At 46.3% G+C, this 18,624-nt stretch overlaps 1 protein-coding gene across 8 annotated transcripts in view; it reads left to right on the top strand.

The window, feature by feature from the left end:
• The window catches only part of SLC8A1 (solute carrier family 8 member A1), a 392,824-nt gene that overhangs the window by 54,207 nt on the left and 319,993 nt on the right, over window positions 1-18,624 (top strand). For all 8 annotated transcript variants that reach the window (XM_074989180.1, XM_074989184.1, XM_074989182.1 and 5 more), the window contains one exon: window positions 825-2,660. In XM_074989180.1, the coding sequence (XP_074845281.1) occupies window positions 862-2,660 (1,799 nt within the window). In that variant the 5' untranslated portion in view covers window positions 825-861. The remainder of the gene's footprint in view (window positions 1-824; window positions 2,661-18,624) is intronic.

The following is an 18,624-nucleotide window of genomic DNA, read 5'->3' as shown; positions in this document are numbered from 1 at the left end:
CTTTGCAAGATGTGTGGGGGGGAGCGCTACTCCGATCTGAAAAGTGAGCAGGACACCATCTTCCCTAAAACTCTGCTTTGGTACACAGTGGGTACTTGTACACTAGGGAAGGTGTAAAGCTCCGATGTGTGGTGTTGCTGAGGAAGTACAATCATATGCTATCATAAAGACTGTCATGAGGTGCTCTCATGAGGGGCAGAATTGGGATTAAACCTGCAACTTGGGTGTCTAGTGATCAGTGGAGACACCTTAGTATTTCCTTAAGGTCAATTTTATTTTGGGTGTGGAATGGAATCTTGGCGGGGGGAGTATGATCTAAGTGGCAGACTCTATAGGTTTCACCCATATATTTTACAGGAGTAAATAATATTGAACAGAGTTGGTTGAAATTCAGGAAAATAGTTCAGAAAAATTTGGGGAACTGTTTTCTGTTTATACACTGACTTCAAAATTTCATGGAGCTATTTCATCCTAACTGAAATTGGGGAAAAAATTCTGCTTGCTGTGCTGTGGTATAATGTGTTAACATGAGATGGAAGAAGTAGACTTTCAACAATGATAGAATTACTTCAGAAATATTAGCCATTAATATGCATATATAAGTTTAGAGGTTAGCCTCATTGCACTAGAGTAATTCTTGTTTGTAAGTTACTCATTCATGGTGAATCTGGAAGCACTGGTTTTAATTGTAACGGTTCAGACTTGTTAGAAAACTTTTTGGTAAGTGTAATTCAGTGTAGATTTTTCAAATGCAACACATAAGACTGCTGTAGAATACTTAGATTATTTGACTTGAGTAATGCTGCTTTCTTTCCTACCTGCAGGTAGGAAGACATTGGAAGCTGGTCAGACAAAGCTATCATGTGGCGGTTAAGTCATTCACCAGCCTTCCCTGAAGGTTTTCACCTTTTAAGTATTGTGGCACTCCTGCTGTTCTATGTGGACAAAGCATATGCAGAAAGTCCAACAGAAGAAGCGCCAAACAAAACCGTAGACTGTAACGGTACATACACTTGCAAAAGCGGGGTGATTTTACCTATCTGGGAGCCCATAAGCCCTTCGTTTGGTGATAAAATTGCTAGAGCTACTGTCTATTTTGTGGCCATGGTCTACATGTTCCTAGGTGTATCCATCATAGCTGACCGCTTCATGTCCTCTATAGAGGTCATCACGTCCCAAGAGAGGGAGATCACCATCAAGAAGCCAAATGGTGAGACCAGCAAAACCACAGTGAGGATTTGGAATGAGACTGTGTCCAACCTGACATTGATGGCTTTGGGTTCTTCAGCCCCTGAAATTCTACTTTCTGTTATTGAAGTGTGTGGTCATGAGTTCCAGGCGGGGGATCTTGGACCTAGCACCATTGTGGGAAGTGCTGCCTTTAACATGTTTATCATAATAGCAATATGTGTCTATGTGGTTCCGGATGGAGAAATAAGGAAGATTAAACATCTGCGAGTGTTTTTTGTGACAGCAGCTTGGAGCATCTTTGCCTACACTTGGCTCTACCTTATTTTATCTGTCATGTCACCTGGGGTTGTGGAGGTCTGGGAAAGCTTGCTCACTTTCTTCTTCTTTCCCATTTGTGTGGTGTTTGCATGGGTAGCAGACCGAAGGCTTTTATTTTACAAGTATGTCTACAAGAAGTACAGGGCTGGCAAGCAGCGAGGCATGATCATTGAGCATGAGGGTGACAGGCCGTCATCCAAAGCTGACATTGAAATGGATGGCAAAGTGGTTAACTCTCATGTGGAAAACTTCTTAGATGGCACCTTGGTTCTGGAGGCAGATGAGAAGGATCAAGATGATGAAGAAGCAAGGCGGGAAATGGCTAGGATCCTGAAGGAGCTGAAGCAGAAGCATCCGGACAAAGAAATTGAACAACTGATAGAATTAGCTAACTACCAGGTTCTGAGTCAACAGCAAAAGAGTAGAGCCTTTTATCGTATTCAGGCTACTCGACTGATGACAGGCGCTGGCAACATTTTGAAGAGACATGCTGCAGATCAGGCACGGAAAGCTGTCAGCATGCATGAGGTCAACTGTGAAGTAGTGGAAAATGATCCCGTCAGTAAGATCTTCTTTGAGCAGAGCACCTACCAATGTCTTGAGAACTGCGGTACAGTAGCTTTGACCATTGTCCGCCGAGGTGGTGATTTGACCCATGTGGTGCATGTTGACTTCAGAACAGAAGATGGCACAGCCAATGCAGGATCTGATTATGAATTTACTGAAGGAACTATAGTCTTCAAGCCTGGTGAGACACACAAGGAAATCCGCGTTGGCATAATTGACGATGATATCTTTGAGGAGGATGAGAACTTCCTTGTTCACCTCAGCAATGTGAAAGTATGCACTGAAGGGTTAGATGAAAGCATTCTGAAGGCCAGCCATGCTACTACACTTGCCTGCCTAGGGTCACCCTCCACTGCCACTGTTACCATCTTTGATGATGATCATGCAGGCATCTTTACCTTTGAGGAGCCAGTCACTCATGTGAGTGAGAGCATTGGAACCATGGAAGTGAAAGTTCTACGAATGTCTGGTGCACGAGGAAATGTTGTTGTGCCCTACAAAACCATAGAAGGCTCAGCCAGAGGAGGAGGAGAGGACTTTGAGGATACTTGCGGAGAGCTTGAATTCCAGAACGATGAGATTGTGTAAGTACCGCCTTTTAACATCTCTTACCAGTGTAAAGTGAGCAAACCTGGTTAACTGTGCCAGACAGACCTGCATTTCAAACATGTGTGCCGTCATGCTACTGTTCATGTTGCCACAGATCCTGAATGGCCTCATGCACTGCCCTGAACCCCAGATACAGAAGTGCAGCTGAAACATAGCTACAATGGAAGGGGGTGTGTGTGTGAGAGAGACGGAAATGTGGTTTACAAAGCTGGATGTAGCCAAGCAGAAAAGATGCAGCTGCAGGGGAGCAGTGGGCAAGTGTTGTCATTATGCCATTTGAGGCACTGGACCTGTGTTAAGGGACTCTGAAGCATGTGTAGTGTGGTAGTTTCCCCTCATTCCAACTGAGCATGAACATGTCTAGAGCCAAGTGCAGTCTTGTCACTAATGATTTGAACCAGTTCCCAGGGTTACTCCTGCCATTCACTTTGGAAAAGTTCCCTAGTGCATTGTTTCCCAAATGGTGTTCCATGGAACCCTGGGGTTCCATGAACCAAAAATAAGGGTTCTGCAAGCATATTCTGTTACAGTAATATTTTATGATTTAAAAATTAATATTTAAGCATTTATGAATGTTATTAAAAACAATTTTCATTTGTATCAGAGAGGTAGCTGGGTCACTTTGTATCTTCAGAAACAACAGGAAGTCCTGTGGCACCTTATTGACTAACAGGTATTTTGCTCATGCAAGCTTATGCTCCAAAGACCCACTTCCTCAGATGCATGAGTGGCGGGGAGGGTCAGAGAAGGGTTTAAAGAGGGAGTTTCAGTGAAGGGGAGGGCCAGAGTTGACGAGATCTCTTCAGTCACTGAAGATGTGGCCCATTATCAGCAGTTAATGTGGGGTAGTGAACATCAACAGATGAGAAATCAAGCCAGTTCAGTCAGGGAGGATGTGGCCCGTTATCAGTAGCTAACGTGGAGGTGTGAACATCAAGAGTGGAGAAACTGCTTTTGTGTTTGCCGCAATAAGTGTCCCCATGTAGTGCCAGCTCAGCTGGAGTCGAGCCAAGGATGTTACTAAGCACGCAGTTGGGTGTGATGCTCAGGTGCAATTGCCCGTAGGGGTTCCAAAATTCTTTCTAGTTTAAAAATGTTCTGTGGCCAAATAAAATTGGGAAACGCTGCCCTAGTGATTCCTGTTTCTAAACACTGCAGGCCTAGGTTGCCATTGACGTGTGACATCATGAAATGTGTTGGCCCTGTGCCTTAAGTAAATGTCTCCCATGGGGAAAGGGTGATGAAACAGTACGCCAGCAGCTGGGTTGGACAGTGGCTAGGGGAAAATGCTGTTGCCGAGCATTGCCTAGGAGCGGGACTGAGAGAACCAGCCCTGCCTTGGCCTGTTTACTGCATTGTGTGGAAAGTGTAAATGCTACAGTGGGGAAAAAAATATCCTGAAAAGTCAGAGAGAGAACCTGTGCCACTGTTGTATCCTTGGTAGGGTCAGGGTACGCAGAGAGCATGAAACCTTGTCGCGTTCAGCCAGAGGCTTTCTCAAAAGCAAGCACCATGTGCTTAGGCTGCTCCACTCTGGAAAAAAATAGCTTCCTTTGCACCAAAAAAAAGGTGGGGGGGCACAGTAGTGAGTGATTCTGGACAGTGGGAACTGAGGATCCCATGGGATCTGAGGTTGGCTAAAATGTCCCATCCAATCCTGCTGATTTGTGTAAGACACCAGGCATCCCCTACATAAATGGACAGAATGCACCTTCTGTTTCTTGCCTTAGTTATGGCTGCTTTGAAGTACAGAGGCCAAGAAGAAATGTTTATGAAGATTTTGAAAGTTATTTAAGTCTCATGTCAGGTGCCAGACTGACAGTTTAAAGGACAGAAAATGGGATTGTTACCCATTTCTTTTGTTTGATAATTCCACATGAACAAATTTTGACCAGGGGATGGTTTGAGCTGTTTGATTGGTTACCTTGGCATATCCTTTAGGTACTCTGGCTGAGTGCAGCTTTGTTAACCAAGAGAAATACTTGATCAAGTGACTAGGGCTTTGATTTTCTCTGGGAGATGCCTGTAGATAGGATGAACTAGATTAGTGAATGAAGGAATTTTGGGAACTGTTTAAACCTGGCCATGTTGGTGGCAAACATCAGTACTAGAAAAATCAGGCAACTGCTACTACATTATAAGCTGTGGGTGGATGAAGAGTTCATTTCCTTTTCAGTTGCATACAGAAATTTGTGATGAGTGCATGAGAGAGATCATGAGATCCCAGCTGTCAAGTCTGTGGCCAGCTTCTTGTCTGTGCTAGGGCTCTGTAGAGCCCTTGTGCAGCTCTTGTTGAGAAAGATGTATCTTTATCCACTTGCTAACTGTACTAGTGCTCGGCTTCTGGTTTGGCATTGGAGAAGGCAGCCCTTAGGGTGGGTGCTATCTAGGGGAGCATGCTATGTCATACCCACCAGCCGCATTGCTCCAATGTGCCTACTCAGAGTGACAGGACCTGTAGCTGTTTCCCACCTATAGGCCACTCAGTCACTGTGGTTGGAGATCTGGATGCTCAAGCAGTGCTAATCCCACTAACCTCTGAGAATGAGATGGCACTGAGCCCATCCTTTGGCTAGAACTATGAAGGGCTGTGCCTGTTGCAGTGCCCTATGCGTCCAGTTGTGCAGTGGAACTTGAAGCCCTAAGTTGGGTGCCTGAGCTCCCTGTGCCATGGGGAGAGTTAGGGGCCTAGTAGTGGGATTCCCTGACTTTGTTGAGATGAGTGGGGAGCTGACAAAGCCAAGCAGTGGGAGGTGCTGTGGGGTGACCCCTCTCCTGGAGTTCAGCTTTCTTATGACTGCTATTCCCAGAGAGAGTGAGGGAGCCCCCTTCCCCCTCATAGCTGATAGCCTCGTGGCTCAGGCACTTGTTTGTGACCAGAGATCACTTTTGATTGCCCATTCAGCCTGACCTGGCATAAGGACTCAATCTCAGGTCTGCAGCGTCTTGGACAAGTACCCTGTTGCCAGGCTGCTCACGGCTCCTCCATCGATCTTCTCTGTTGAAGCTGCTCCGCTTTGTCTGCGCAATGTAGTGTTTTTAAAAGCAGAGACTGTGACTCCGTAGGTCAGCGGTCAGGATGCTCCTTGGGCGTGTGAGGAGAAAATTACTGTCAAGTTCCTGCCCCTGAAACAGTGACCCGTAGTCAGGGGAACAGCACCACAAAGACTGACACAGTAGGATGGCCTGTTTGAAGCCCCCTGCCCCAAGCCCCACAGTCAAGGCAGGAAAGCCTACATCTAGCATGGGTTCCCCACTGACAAATGGGGGCACCAAGCAGTGTCAGGGCTCAGGTGGTTTTGTATGTTCCCAGTAGCAGAAACTGAAGCACCCGTAGGGATAGGTAGCAACTGAGCTCTGGCTTTAGAATGGCTGGCGGTGCTGAAATGTGGGGCTTGGGTGCCTGACGAGGCATTCGGCTGCCTACCTCCTGTGTGGATCGTGCCTCAAGTCAGATGCCCCCAGTTTGAAGAACGTGTTGTAATTGAAATAAAGGGGTTCACTCAGCAGAACATGCAGGTGATGGGCTTGGAGCCTGTTTACTGTGTCAGCCTGTGCGGTAGGCTCACTAGTTACAGTGATACAGGGTGGTATTACCATATAGCAGTTCTGAGCTGATGAGGTGTCTGGATTCACACAGCCCCTGTGGGAGTGAGCACTCTCAACATCACCAGCTTTCTTAGCCTTTCTGAAGGGCCAGGATGCCACTGCAAAAGTGGAACGATAGGTGCTTGAGTCATGTGATGGGCTGAGAAGCGGAGCTCGGGAAGACAGGCCCATGTCCATCTGTGTGAGGTTGACAGCTGCAGAGAACAGGGTGTGAGAACTGCGCTGAAGTGGCCAACCTCAACCTGGGGCCTGGGGCTGAGGAGACATGGGCGCTCAGCTCTGCTGGAAGTGAGGCCCTGAGGTCTCTGGGGTGCAGCACCTCTCCGTCCCTCCCAGGTCTCCCTGGCCCAAGTGGGGCACAGTTTTCTGTGTGTCTCAAGAGGCGTCTTTGGGAGTGTTGGTGCCCATCCCTGGCATGTGTGATGTAAACACTCTTTCTTCCTTGGGCTTTAATGTGAATTTCACTCCAGTGGAGGGAAAGCCAGGCCTGTGGTGCTGAACTAACTCCTGTGGGAGTAAAGATGAGCTCAGCAATGGCAGAGCTTCACAGGGAACACCAAAGTGGCAATGTCTATCTTATGTTGTGGCCCTGGCATCCAGCTGGTGGATGAGCTCTGGGGCAGCACTGGCTCTAATGGGCACAAGTTAGCAAACAGAAAGTAGCATCTGAATATCTGGTGGAAGGTGCAGGGCACGCAGGTGCTGGAAGAATTTGCACAGGGATGGTGTTGAGAGCCACTGAACCAAACTGAAAACCATTTAAATGATGGAAACCGCACCCCCACCCTTCTACATACCTGACAATAGGTGCTGGGACCAAGACCAAAATAAAAAGCAGTCAAGTAGCACTTTAAAGACTAGCAAAATAGTTTATTAGGTGAGCTTTTGTGGAACAGACCCATTTCTTCAGACCATAGCCAGACCAGAACAGGCTCAATATTTAATGTTCTGTTATGGCTATGGTCTGAAGTGGGTCTGTTCCACGAAAGCTCACCTAATAAACTATTTTGCTAGTCTTTAAAGTGCTACTTGACTGCTTTTTGTTTTGATAGTGTATAGACTAGCACGGCTCCCTCTGTTACTATTCAGGTATGTAGGAATTGGTAACTCTTTCCATAAGAATGGCCATACTGGGTCAGACCAAAGGTCCATCGAGCCCAGCATCCCATCTGCCGACGGTGGCCAATGCCAGGTGCCCCAGAGAAGGAGAACAGAAGACAATGATCAAGTGATTTATCTCCTGCCATCCATCTCCTGCCCTTGTTATGAAGGCTAGGGCACCATACTTTATCCCTGGCTAATAGCCATTTATGGACCTAACCTGCAAAAATTTATCAAGCTCTTTTTTAAACCCTAATAGAGTCCTGGCCTTCACAGCCTCCTCGGGCAAGGAGTTTCACAGGTTGACTGTGCGCTGTGTGAAGAAAAATTTCCTTTTATTAGTTTTGAACCTACTACCCATCAATTTCATTTGGTGTCCCCTAGTTCTTGTATTATGGGAAAAGGTAAATAATTTTTCTATATTCACTTTCTCCACACCATTCATGATTTTATATACCTCTATCATATCGCCCCTCAATCGCCTCTTTTCCAAACTGAAAAGTCCTAGTCTCTCTAGCCTCTCCCCATATGGGACCCGTTCCAAACCCCTAATCATCTTAGTCGCCCTTTTCTGAACCTTTTCTAATGCCAATATATCTTTTTTGAGGTGAGGAGACCACATCTGCACGCAGTACTCAAGATGTGGGCGTACCATAGTTTTATATAGGGGAAGTATGATATCTTTTGTCTTATTATCGATCCCTTTTTTAATAATTCCTAACATCCTATTTGCCTTACTAACTGCCACTGCACACTGCGTGGATGTCTTCAGAGTACTATCCACTATAACTCCAAGATCCCTTTCCTGATCTGTCGTAGCTAAATTTGACCCCATCATGTAGTACGTGTAATTTGGATTATTTTTTCCAACATGCATTACCTTACACTTACCCACATTAAATTTCATTTGCCATTTTGCTGCCCAATCACTCAGTTTGCTGAGATCTTTTTGTAGTTCTTCACAATCCCTTTTGCTTTTGACTGTCCTGAACAACTTGGTGTCATCTGCAAACTTTGCCACCTCACTGCTTACCTCATTTTCTAGATCATTGATGAACAAGTTGAACAGGATTGGTCCCAGGACTGACCCCTGGGGAACACCACTAGTTACCCTCCTCCATTGTGAAAATTTACCATTTATTCCCACCCTTTGTTTTCTGTCTTTTAACCAATTCCCGATCCATGAAAGGACCTTTCCTCCTATCCCATGACCACCTAATTTACATAGAAGCCTTTGGTGTGGGACCGTGTCAAAGGCTTTCTGGAAATCTAGGTATATTATGTCCACTGGGTGCCCCTTGTCCGCATGTTTATTAACCCCTTCAAAGAATTCTAATAGATTAGTTAGACACGACTTCCCTCTGCAGAAACCATGCTGACTTTTGCCCAACAATTCGTGCTCTTCTATGTGCCTTGCAATTTTACTCTTTACTAGTGTTTCTACTAATTTGCCTGGTACTGATGTTAAACTTATCGGTCTATAATTGCCAGGATCTCCTCTAGAGCCTTTTTTAAATATTGGTGTTATATTGGCCGTCTTCCAGTCATTTGGTACCAAAGTGGATTTAAAGGATAGGTTACAAACCACTGTTAATAACTCCGCAATTTCACATTTGAGTTCTTTCAGAACCCTTGGGTGAATGCCGTCTGGTCCTGGAGACTTGTTACTATTCAGCTTATCAATTAATTCCAAAACCTCCTCTAATGTCACTTCAATCTGAGTGAGTTCCTCAGATTTGTCGCCTAAGAAGGCTGGCTCAGATTTAGGAACCTCTGTAACATCCTCAGCCGTGAAGACTGAAGCAAAGAAATCATTTAATCGCTCCGCAATGGCACTGTCTTCCTTGATCGCTCCTTTTATATCTTTATCATCCAAGGGCCCCACTGCTTTTTAGCGGGCTTCCTGCTTCTAATGTATTTAAAAAACATTTTACTATCGTTTTTTGAATTTTTGGCTAGCTGTTCCTCAAAATCTTTTTTGGCTTTTCTTACTACATTATGACACTTAATTTGGGAGTGTTTATGTTCCTTTGTATTTTCCTCACTAGGATTTGACTTCCACTTTTTAAAAGCTGCCCTTTTCTCTCTCACTGCCTTTTTAACATGGCTGTTTAGCCATGGTGGTTCTTTGTTAGGTCTCTTACTGTGGTTTTTTTATTTGGGGTATACATTTAAGTTGGGCCTCTAGTATGGTGTCTTTAAACAGTTTCCATGCAGCTTCCAGGGATTTTAGTTTACTTACTCTACCTTTTAGTTTCTGTTTAACTAGCTTCCTCATTTTAGTGTAATTCCCCTTTTTGAAATTAAATGCCAGAGTGTTTGACCGCTGCGGTGTTCTTCCCAACACAGGAATATTAAAAGTTATTATATTGTGGTCACTATTTCCAAGCGGTCCAGTAACAGTTAATGTGAAGTTATCCTTCACAGTCCATGTGAAGTTATCCTGATTTATGAGGGAAACCGATATCTGTGGAAGGTGCATGATCGTGCAGGCCATTTCACATGAGCTTGTACATGTGGGGGCTTAGTGTATGGCAAGCTGGTATTAAATTTACAGAGTATTGGTCTTATGGACCTCACTATTGTGCATGGAAAGTTCCATAGTGCATTTAGTGCACACTAGCAGAGGTTACACAGTGACTTGGTGAAGGGGAGTTGTGTGCACTGTAGATTGCTCCCTAGCTTGCTGCTTGGTTTCCCTATGGAGCAGTCCAAGTGTTGGTGTGACGCATCAAAGCCTCTTTGAAGAAAGGGTAACATAATACATATTGAGAAAGGGTAACATAATACAAATTGAGAAAATATTCAATAGCTGTTATCAGTCTTAGCTGGCATCATTCCAAACAATTAGAGCCTTTTTAACTGTTACAGGAACACTGACTCTTAAGCTGTATGAAGTGGTGTTATATCCCTGTCAGTTCCAGGCTATTGGAGAAACAGCAGGAGGGTGTGTGTGTGTGTGTGTGTGTGTGTGTGTAATGCATGTATAACGCATGTTTGGACCAACTTCTGTTGGTGGGGAAGACAAGGGTTTGTCACACAGCTCCCCTTTAGGGCCATGTTGGCATAAGCTTGAAGGCTTGTCTCTCTCTCCAGCAGCCATGGGTCCAAGAAAAGAGTCCCTCGCTCACCTTCTCTCTGCAGAAGTAAGAAGTGCACTCAGGGTGTGATTCTGGCCAAGTCTGTCCCTGTGAATTGCCCATAACACAACAGAGTGGGGTTCATCTAGTTAATGTTTTTGTCTGCTGGTCACCCATGTCTCTTGATTCATAAGATACCAAATGTAGCTGCACATGTAGTCTACTTTATATGGAAAATACTCCTCCTGCCACAGGTGAGATCAGCTTATGCCCTGAAGTCTGAGGATGGACATTTCTGCAAAGTTGCACAGAGAAGTAGATGTTCAGTTTACCATAGAGAGGTGGTGCTTTCTGCCATGTCTGTTCTGGAGAGCTCTGTCCAAACCTTGTACCAGAGATGCAGAACTACTTATTCTGGGAACAGTGTGATATTGAGCAGCCAGTTGTTTCATCAGACCGAAAGAGATGCTCTTTATAGATGTCTCATAACTGGGCAGACTGGCATTTCATGTCGGGCTTCTCCATATACCCTATGCCCCCAATTGTCAGAACTAGTTGGGTAATGTGGGATAATATTATGTATTTAGATTTATAATGGCTTTATAAAACATACCTCTCTCAAGCTCTACAAGTGACATTTTGCTCCCAGTGAAGCTCATTCAACTGTGTTGGTTTTGGCATTTCTTAATGTATATCCCCATGGATACAAATCTAGCTGTCAAATGTTGTAATGCAAATCAACCAGCTAAACACAAAGCCCAGCATTTGAGTGCTCCATATCTTCCCAGACATTTGACCCCAGACATCCGAGCCCAGCTATGATCTCTCCCCAAAAGCCTCAGTAAACATATAGAAGCTTTGCAGTGTGTCTTGAAGTAGTATTCACCGTGTTGGACCAGCTGGCAATGTGTTATTTTTCTAGAAGATTTTGGGAAAATGTTTCTAAAGAAGTAAAAAGGACTGGATGAGTCCACCCAATCTAGCATCATGAGTGACTTTCCATCATGACTCTGTGGCCTGTACCTTTAAAGTAAGACACATATAACTCCAGTATTGTCAATTCAGTAATCTGCAGCAGGGGCAGGACCTGCTGGATGTGGAACAGATACTTATTAGCCTGGCTGAAGGATTGGGGAGGGCAAAATCCTGCCTGGGGTCCAGATCCATCCATCCCTGCTGATTAGCAGAGATCATACAGATAGCAGCATGTGTTCAGCTATCCCTCCCCCACATTGCTTTGTCTGGAGCCGAGCTGCTCCTAGGATTCTCCTGCTAGCTGGTGGACGGGGAGGGTGTAGGGCTGAATTCAGGGTGTTCCCCTATCTCTTCAGAGTGGGATTGTAGAGAGTGAGACGTGCAGGTCAGCTGCTCCAGTCTGAAGCATGGAGGGTAGGTGACTCGCTCAGGAGTGAGGAGCAGGACAGATTTCCCTTGCAGAGACAGAGGTGGCCTCTCTGAGATGTACCCAGCAGCGGCCAGCACGCACACTGTCACACATATCCAGGCTGTGCCCCACAGTCACATTTACAGTGCAGCACACACACACAATCTGTGTCAGTCTCTCTCACACTCATGTGTTCTTTGTCTCCATAGCCCCCTTGCCCCTTCAGGGGGCCCAGAGCCCACCTGCAAGCAGTCCAAAAATTAGTGGAGTGACCCTTCTGTGAAAATTATTGCCCACCCTGCTGAAGGTTGTTTGCTTTTTTCAGTTATCCCCATTCAGGTTCTGTAACTGATGCTCAACTGCTGTAGTGAAGTCAAAGGTCAGTGGAACAACAGAGGTCAAAACAAGCCCTAGTAAGTTGTAAACCCTTTTGAGGTCAGATCCTGATATGCTGCTCTGGTTAAGTAGCACCGTCTCCTGTCGTGAGCCCTCTCCTTGACTTCACTGGGGTGGCTTGTCAGGAAAGGGTCTTGTCCAGTAAGCCTTGTGGGCTTTGGCAGAACTCCTTCCAGCAGGCTTGGCTCTGCTTTGGTGAGTCCTCTGCCAAGGCAAAGCCACACAGCATGAAGAGTTGAGAAAGTACCAAGGGCCACCTGTCAGAGAAAGTAGCAGCTGCCTACTTGCTGCTGGTTCTGCATATGTTCTGGTGCATGTACGAGGATGGTAGGTTTCCATCCAGTAACAAACTGGATTGTCCCCTAGGTCTTCATTTGTAAAACAGATGCCCAAGGTCAAGCCAATTTTACACGCCTAATTGATGCAGTAAGCCTGGAGGTCCCATGGTTCTAACTGTCAAACCTGGTTGAGGGGTGGTGGGTGGAGGAATTGCCCAGAGGACTTAAGGGTCTGGGGCTCCTAGGACTTCCACAGCTGCCATGGTAGAAGCAGTCCCTGCTGCTTTTAATGGGCAGTAGTGGTGTGGAGGGAGGGGAATCCTGGCCCCGCTGATACTTCCAAAGCACAATAGCAGCATGGTGGCAGTGGGGTAAGGGGTGTGTGTAAGGGAAACAAGCCCTGGGCTTCTGCTGTTTTTAAATTGCACGACAGGCCAGCAGCAGTGTGGAGCAGTCAGGGCTTCTGACAGGGGCAGGGGCAGAGTGAAAGGGAGCCTATAGGCTATCCCTGCAGCCCCACCCCTTCCAGGGGCCCAAAGCTGCCTCCCCTTAGCTCAGGGGCCTATGAGTTACGTCAAGAGCCCTGCCTGGAGGCACCAAAGCTAAGCCCTGGTACAAATTAAGCACCACCTTCCTGAAAAGTCTTGTCAGCCCCATCACATCTGCCTTCAGAGGTGTTTTTTTCCCAGCCCAGGCAGCTAATGGTTGCTTTACATCCTGAAGCCCAAGAGCTGGCTGTCCCTTATGTCGTGTGACTGTGAGTGTTGGCTGTATGCTTCAAATGTGTCTAGTTTGTTTCTGAGCCTTCCTGAACGTTGTCTCATATCTGTCTGTAGTCTCCTCCCATCATTTAAATTGGTCTCCTGTTAACTTCATTGGGTGACCCTTGTTTTTGTGATGAGAACAGGGAAATAGGCTCAGGTGACAGCAAGTCTCTAGGCCACTCAGCATTTTACTGGTGCCTCTCTCAGCAAACAAAATGCTTAACTACTAAGATTTGAGTTGGACACTGAATCCTGTAGAGTGCTGAGCACCATTGTGTTTTTAGATGCTGCTTTATGGCGGTTAGATTGATACCATAGTAAAACACACTCAAGACCTTTCTGCAAAGGGGCTTGCTTTGCAGTTTTTCAGTGTATATAAAACTGGATTATTTCAAGATGGATTGAGAAACAAACCCCACTATTTTACAATGAAAGGAAAAATTGCTACCAGAGGCTAAAATGATCAAGTGTCCAGAGAACTGTTTGTCTTTGAGTGGTAGCTCCCAGATTTCCCTCCAATGCATTGAGCATTCTCTTGGCTGGAGCTGTATTTTGTCCTACTGGGAAGAGTTTCTAGGGGGCTCTGAGGGAATAAGTGTTATAGATCCTGGAACAAGTAGCAGATGTAATTCACTTAAAGGCTGAAACTCTAAGGCATAGATGGAGCCTGCAGCAGGAACCTCAGAGGGACTGTGGGTTGATCAGCTCTGTAGTGGGTGTCACCTTATTTCGTACATGGAGCCTGTGCTAGCCATCATAGGCTGAGGTGGACAAAGATATAGGCCACTGATAAGCATTTATGCGGGTCAAGTAGGGATTAGATGTTCTGGTTTGATAGTGACACCCCCGATGTTTGGGGATTTTTCTTATGGAAGTGCAGATTACCCCTTTTCTATCACAATTCTTCACACTTGCTATCTGGTCACCGTAGCTCCACATGGCACAAAATAGATGAAAGATGCAAAGGGTCTGGAAATATTCCAACTCTTGTACCATGGAACATGATGGACACTGGTTATCTGCCCTGGTTTTTGAAATGGTGTATGCATAACTGTAAACCTAACTTGCATGTCCAATGACCGTCTTCACATAGCTGGCCTACTTGTGCGATTACCTAGTTGGCCCATGCCATTATCTGATTCGTATGTACGAGCGTGGTGAGGCAGATGACGGCGCATGTGCCATTCTGGCATTCCTGAGCTGCATGCCACGTGAAATCAGCACCTAGAATCCTACACAGAAATCAGGATGAAGAGACTTAGGGTTTGACCCTGCCACTTTCACTCACAGGTGTGAGCCCATTGAGAGCTCCTGTGTTGACTGATGGGTGCGTGGGTTAAGATCTGCTCCCAGCACTGCTTTCCTTCCTCCATTCTAAAGGCACAGGCTTGATATCTGCTGTTTGTCCAAATGAGCCATCTAGCGTTTGTGAGAGCCTTGACCAGGTTGTAAGTCCCCTGACAGATTGCAGATAGCAAGATTATGTTCTCAGCCAAAGCAGGTTGTACCAATTAATGGCGGGGGAAAGGGAGGGGGAGGGAGAGGAATGGTTAGTGTGAGTTGCTTCCCTATTAAGAATTGACACAGTTTTTGTCCTTGACAAACTAATGTTTCCTTATTTGTAATGAGCTGTTGTTGGCAATTTACCACTGCCAGCTGCATCTCAGTGGTTGATTAAGGGAGCTTGGAGCTCAGCTGTGTAATAACTCTCTCTAAAAGCTATGTGAGAACCAGTTATTAGCTTCATCAGGGTCTGTGTACACATCCGTTGTGCTCCCTTATGAAAGGCTACCCATTAAATGTATTGTAGTAATTTACAAAGCATGGGCCCTGTTCTGGCTTACACGGTAAAGCAATCATGCCAAAAGCCATCAGGGGGTTCTGTACCTCACTCACAGGCCTTCCTCTCCTTGCACACAGCTCCAGCACCTGCTGAGGTAGCCCCTCATCTGTAGGCATGCAGGAGAGAGGGACTCCACCTTTTCAGGGTCTAGCTTCTTTCCACACCATATGCACTCGTGCAGTCTGCAGTCCTGGCAAGAGCCTGATGGGCAGAGCTGTGCGCCTGCCCAGTCTCTGCTCTTCCCTACACGCTTCCTCCACGGGAGCATCTGGCATACAGGCCCTGTGCTTCCTCTTGGCACCTGGAGCTACGAAAATAAATGAACCACACTGCGCTGTCTGAAGACACCCTCTTCTAGCCAGAGAACATGGGTCTGGTCCACAGAGTTACTTGAGTGCAGAACCATTGGCTTGTCCCTGAGGGACAGAAGGTCACAGCTTCGGTATGCATTAACTGCGTCACTACTACAGCTGCTCTCCTGCACTTAAACGAGGCGGAATGAAAAAAAGCCAATGGCTGATCAGCACGCCTGCAGGAGAGAGCTGCTCAGGGAAACTGCTGCTGCTGCTGCTGAGAACTGTGCCTGAGGTGGGGAGAGAAAATGAGTCAAGCAGCAGAGTCAGCACCAGATCTTCCCTGGAGAGGTCAGTCTCGGCCAGGAGATCTGTTTGCCTCAAAACAATACAAGGTCACTCTGCCCTTCACAAGTGGAGCAGGCAGGCAGAGGTAACAGATGTGCTTCCCGTCGCTGGGCCTCTTTAACATGCTCCCAGAATCTGTTTCTTCCTCAGACATGAGTCCAGGTTCACCAGGGAGCATGCAAGTGACCTCCCATGGGCATGGCCAAATAGAAGGCTGGTCCTCCCACAGCCTCAGGCTGGAAAGGAGCCCAACTTTCCCATTAGAAGACATTTGCAATCTTTCTGCTCAACAATTTTGCATCTCTGTTTGACCACATGGCTCTTGAATGGGAAAGCTTGATTTAAAAGGGGCCTTCAAAGCAGAATATCCAGAGCAGCCAAATAATTCCCAGCCTTCTGCTAGGCCTCTAGGGCATGCAAAGATAACCCTCCCTGAGATAGAGGGTCACTCATGTCCTCTTTGTTCAGACTGGGATATTGTTTAGTTTGACTTTAGCTCTGTTACAGGGTGTCAGATTTCAATACAGGAAGGGTCAGGACCTCAATACCTGGCTGCCTGGTTTATTGGCTCTTAAGTTAATGTATCTCCAAAGCTCAGAACATTGTCCTGCTTGGAGACTTGGCCTAGTACTTGTGGAACATCCTTGAAGCCCTCAGCTGTGTCCCCTTGCCTCTCCTCTCTTGGAGGGTCAGTTATCAATGCTGAGCTATACAATCCATGTGGGAATTAGGAGAATTCACATAACGTGTGAAGGGTGATGGAAGTGGGGGTGCACCTCTGGTTGTTTGAATTCAGGGTTTCTGATCTACAACCCAAAGGTCCAACTGTACAGAGTCAAGCTCTTTACATGGGACAGGTACCTGGATGCAGAATCTTTGATGTGGCAGCTGGAAGAGACTTATTCCGCTATCTTGTCAGTTCCACTCCCAGTTCTCCATTGTTCCCTACAATCAGTTCAAGTCTTGTGCTTTTCTGTCCAGGTTTGAATTATTCGGGTGGGAGGGCTTCCACCACTTTCTTGGAAAGGTCATTCTAGCATGACAAACTTCACTGTCAGGAAATCCCTCTGCTCTCCCCTGCATCCCCTGGGCTACGCTCAGATTCCTCTCCTCTCCTCCCCTCCTGTTTGCACCAGCACCCCTCTGTTTGGACCCTATGGCACTCGCAGAACAAAGCATGTCAGTCTTCAACCCCTCCCTCTGGAGAAACAAAGAACCAGCCTCCCCCAGGGCAGAGGACGGACAGACCTGTGTTTTGGCATCTTGGAGCCATCCATTCCCTGGTCTCTTTTCATCTTGCTGAGTCTCTGATGTTACTTGTTGCAAGGAAAATGACGTAATCAGGGTGACAACTCAGTGGCCATTAATTGATCCATAGAGGTTCTCATTGGCTCTGATGGCCGCTTATAGGCCCAAGCCTGAAGAAGCTAATGGCTCCAGCACGCCTATCTGTGTCCTCTATGGATGTGTCTGGCAAAGCTGCCTAGATAAACCCACCAGGCTCACTTCCAGTCATCTCTGGGCCAGGTGGTTCTTGTAGCGTGTGTGACGCCAACAGACCTGGGTTGCCAGCACAAGGGATTAAACCTGTGACCATAGGAGCTAAAACCCTGTGCTCTGCTACAGGAGCTAAAGGCCAGCTGGCTTTCAGCCAAGGCTGTAAAGCAGAGACTTCGCTAATCCTAGTATGTGGTCTCAGGGCCTCTGGGGTTACACATGGTTAATTCAAGTCCACCAGGTGCTTAGTGAGCCCTAACTTTTTTCCACTTGCTGACCTGAGTGCCTTGCAGTGCTGCCATGACTGTCTCTGAGCTGTGGTTTTTGATAGATGATTTATTCTGGCAAGCTTTTACTTAGGGCAAGGAATATTAGTGTCTGAATTGCTACAGATGTACAGCCCCAAGATACCACTTTGGACCTTTGCCACAGCCAGGCATTTCATTTCCAATTGGATTCTGCATTTTGAATGCTAGTTTAGCTATCGTAATGTGTGCTACTTCCTAAAAAAAACATCACTTTCCCCAAGTTCAGTACAGAAAAATGTGTGCTTTAGGGAGCCTAGCAAAGGAGAGGAATGAGGAAATCCTCATCTACATGACAGAACTATCCTGGTGTAATTTGAGGCATGAGGTGGTTAAAGTGTTGCAAGATGATTGTATCCAAGTAAGAAAAGCTAAGCCACTGTCAACTGGCAACATGAGTTTAAGTTCAACTGAAATGAGATTTAGGAGGTTAGCATTTGGTTTGACAGAATCTGATTGATGCCTTAGATTAAACTGGTGCAAGTTTCCCATGTGGATAAGCCCTGGGATGATACAGTATCACTCCTATATAATGGTCAAGCCCTAGAAACAGGCAGTTGTTCATGTGTGTTTTGCCAGTGGCACTGTGGTAGCTGGAGTGCTAACAGCTCTCCATACCTTTATGGGCAGCACAACCATGGGCAGTAATAGTACAAGCAATGCTACAGAAAGATGGACAAGAGACCTCCGTCTCCCTCTCTTGCTCTCTGTAAGCTTCTTCCCAAGCTCCCTGAGACGCGCTCAGTGCCTTCTTGTCTCAAGCAGGTGGACAGAGCGAGAGCCTTTTCTTTCTCCTTTAAAACTTCCCTTCAGGAGCTCCAGGTCCCAAAGGGGAAATGCAGCCTGCAAAGATGGGGTCACCTAATTAAAGGAAAACAAATGCTGGAGCTGGAGACCTGGAAAAGAACTTTTGTAGCTAGATACAGCAGCAGTATTTAATTACATCCAATTAAAACATTAATATTCCAAATCCCTGAGAAATGGCAGGTTAGGGAGACCTCAGTCTGTGCTGGTGTAGGCACTAATGAACCCTGGAAGCTC

Source organism: Carettochelys insculpta, chromosome 3 (assembly GCF_033958435.1).
Source record: "Carettochelys insculpta isolate YL-2023 chromosome 3, ASM3395843v1, whole genome shotgun sequence".
Lineage (NCBI taxonomy): Eukaryota > Metazoa > Chordata > Testudines > Carettochelyidae > Carettochelys > Carettochelys insculpta.
The sequence above is the reverse complement of the archived record's forward strand: the minus strand, read 5'-3'. Positions and strand labels throughout refer to the sequence as shown.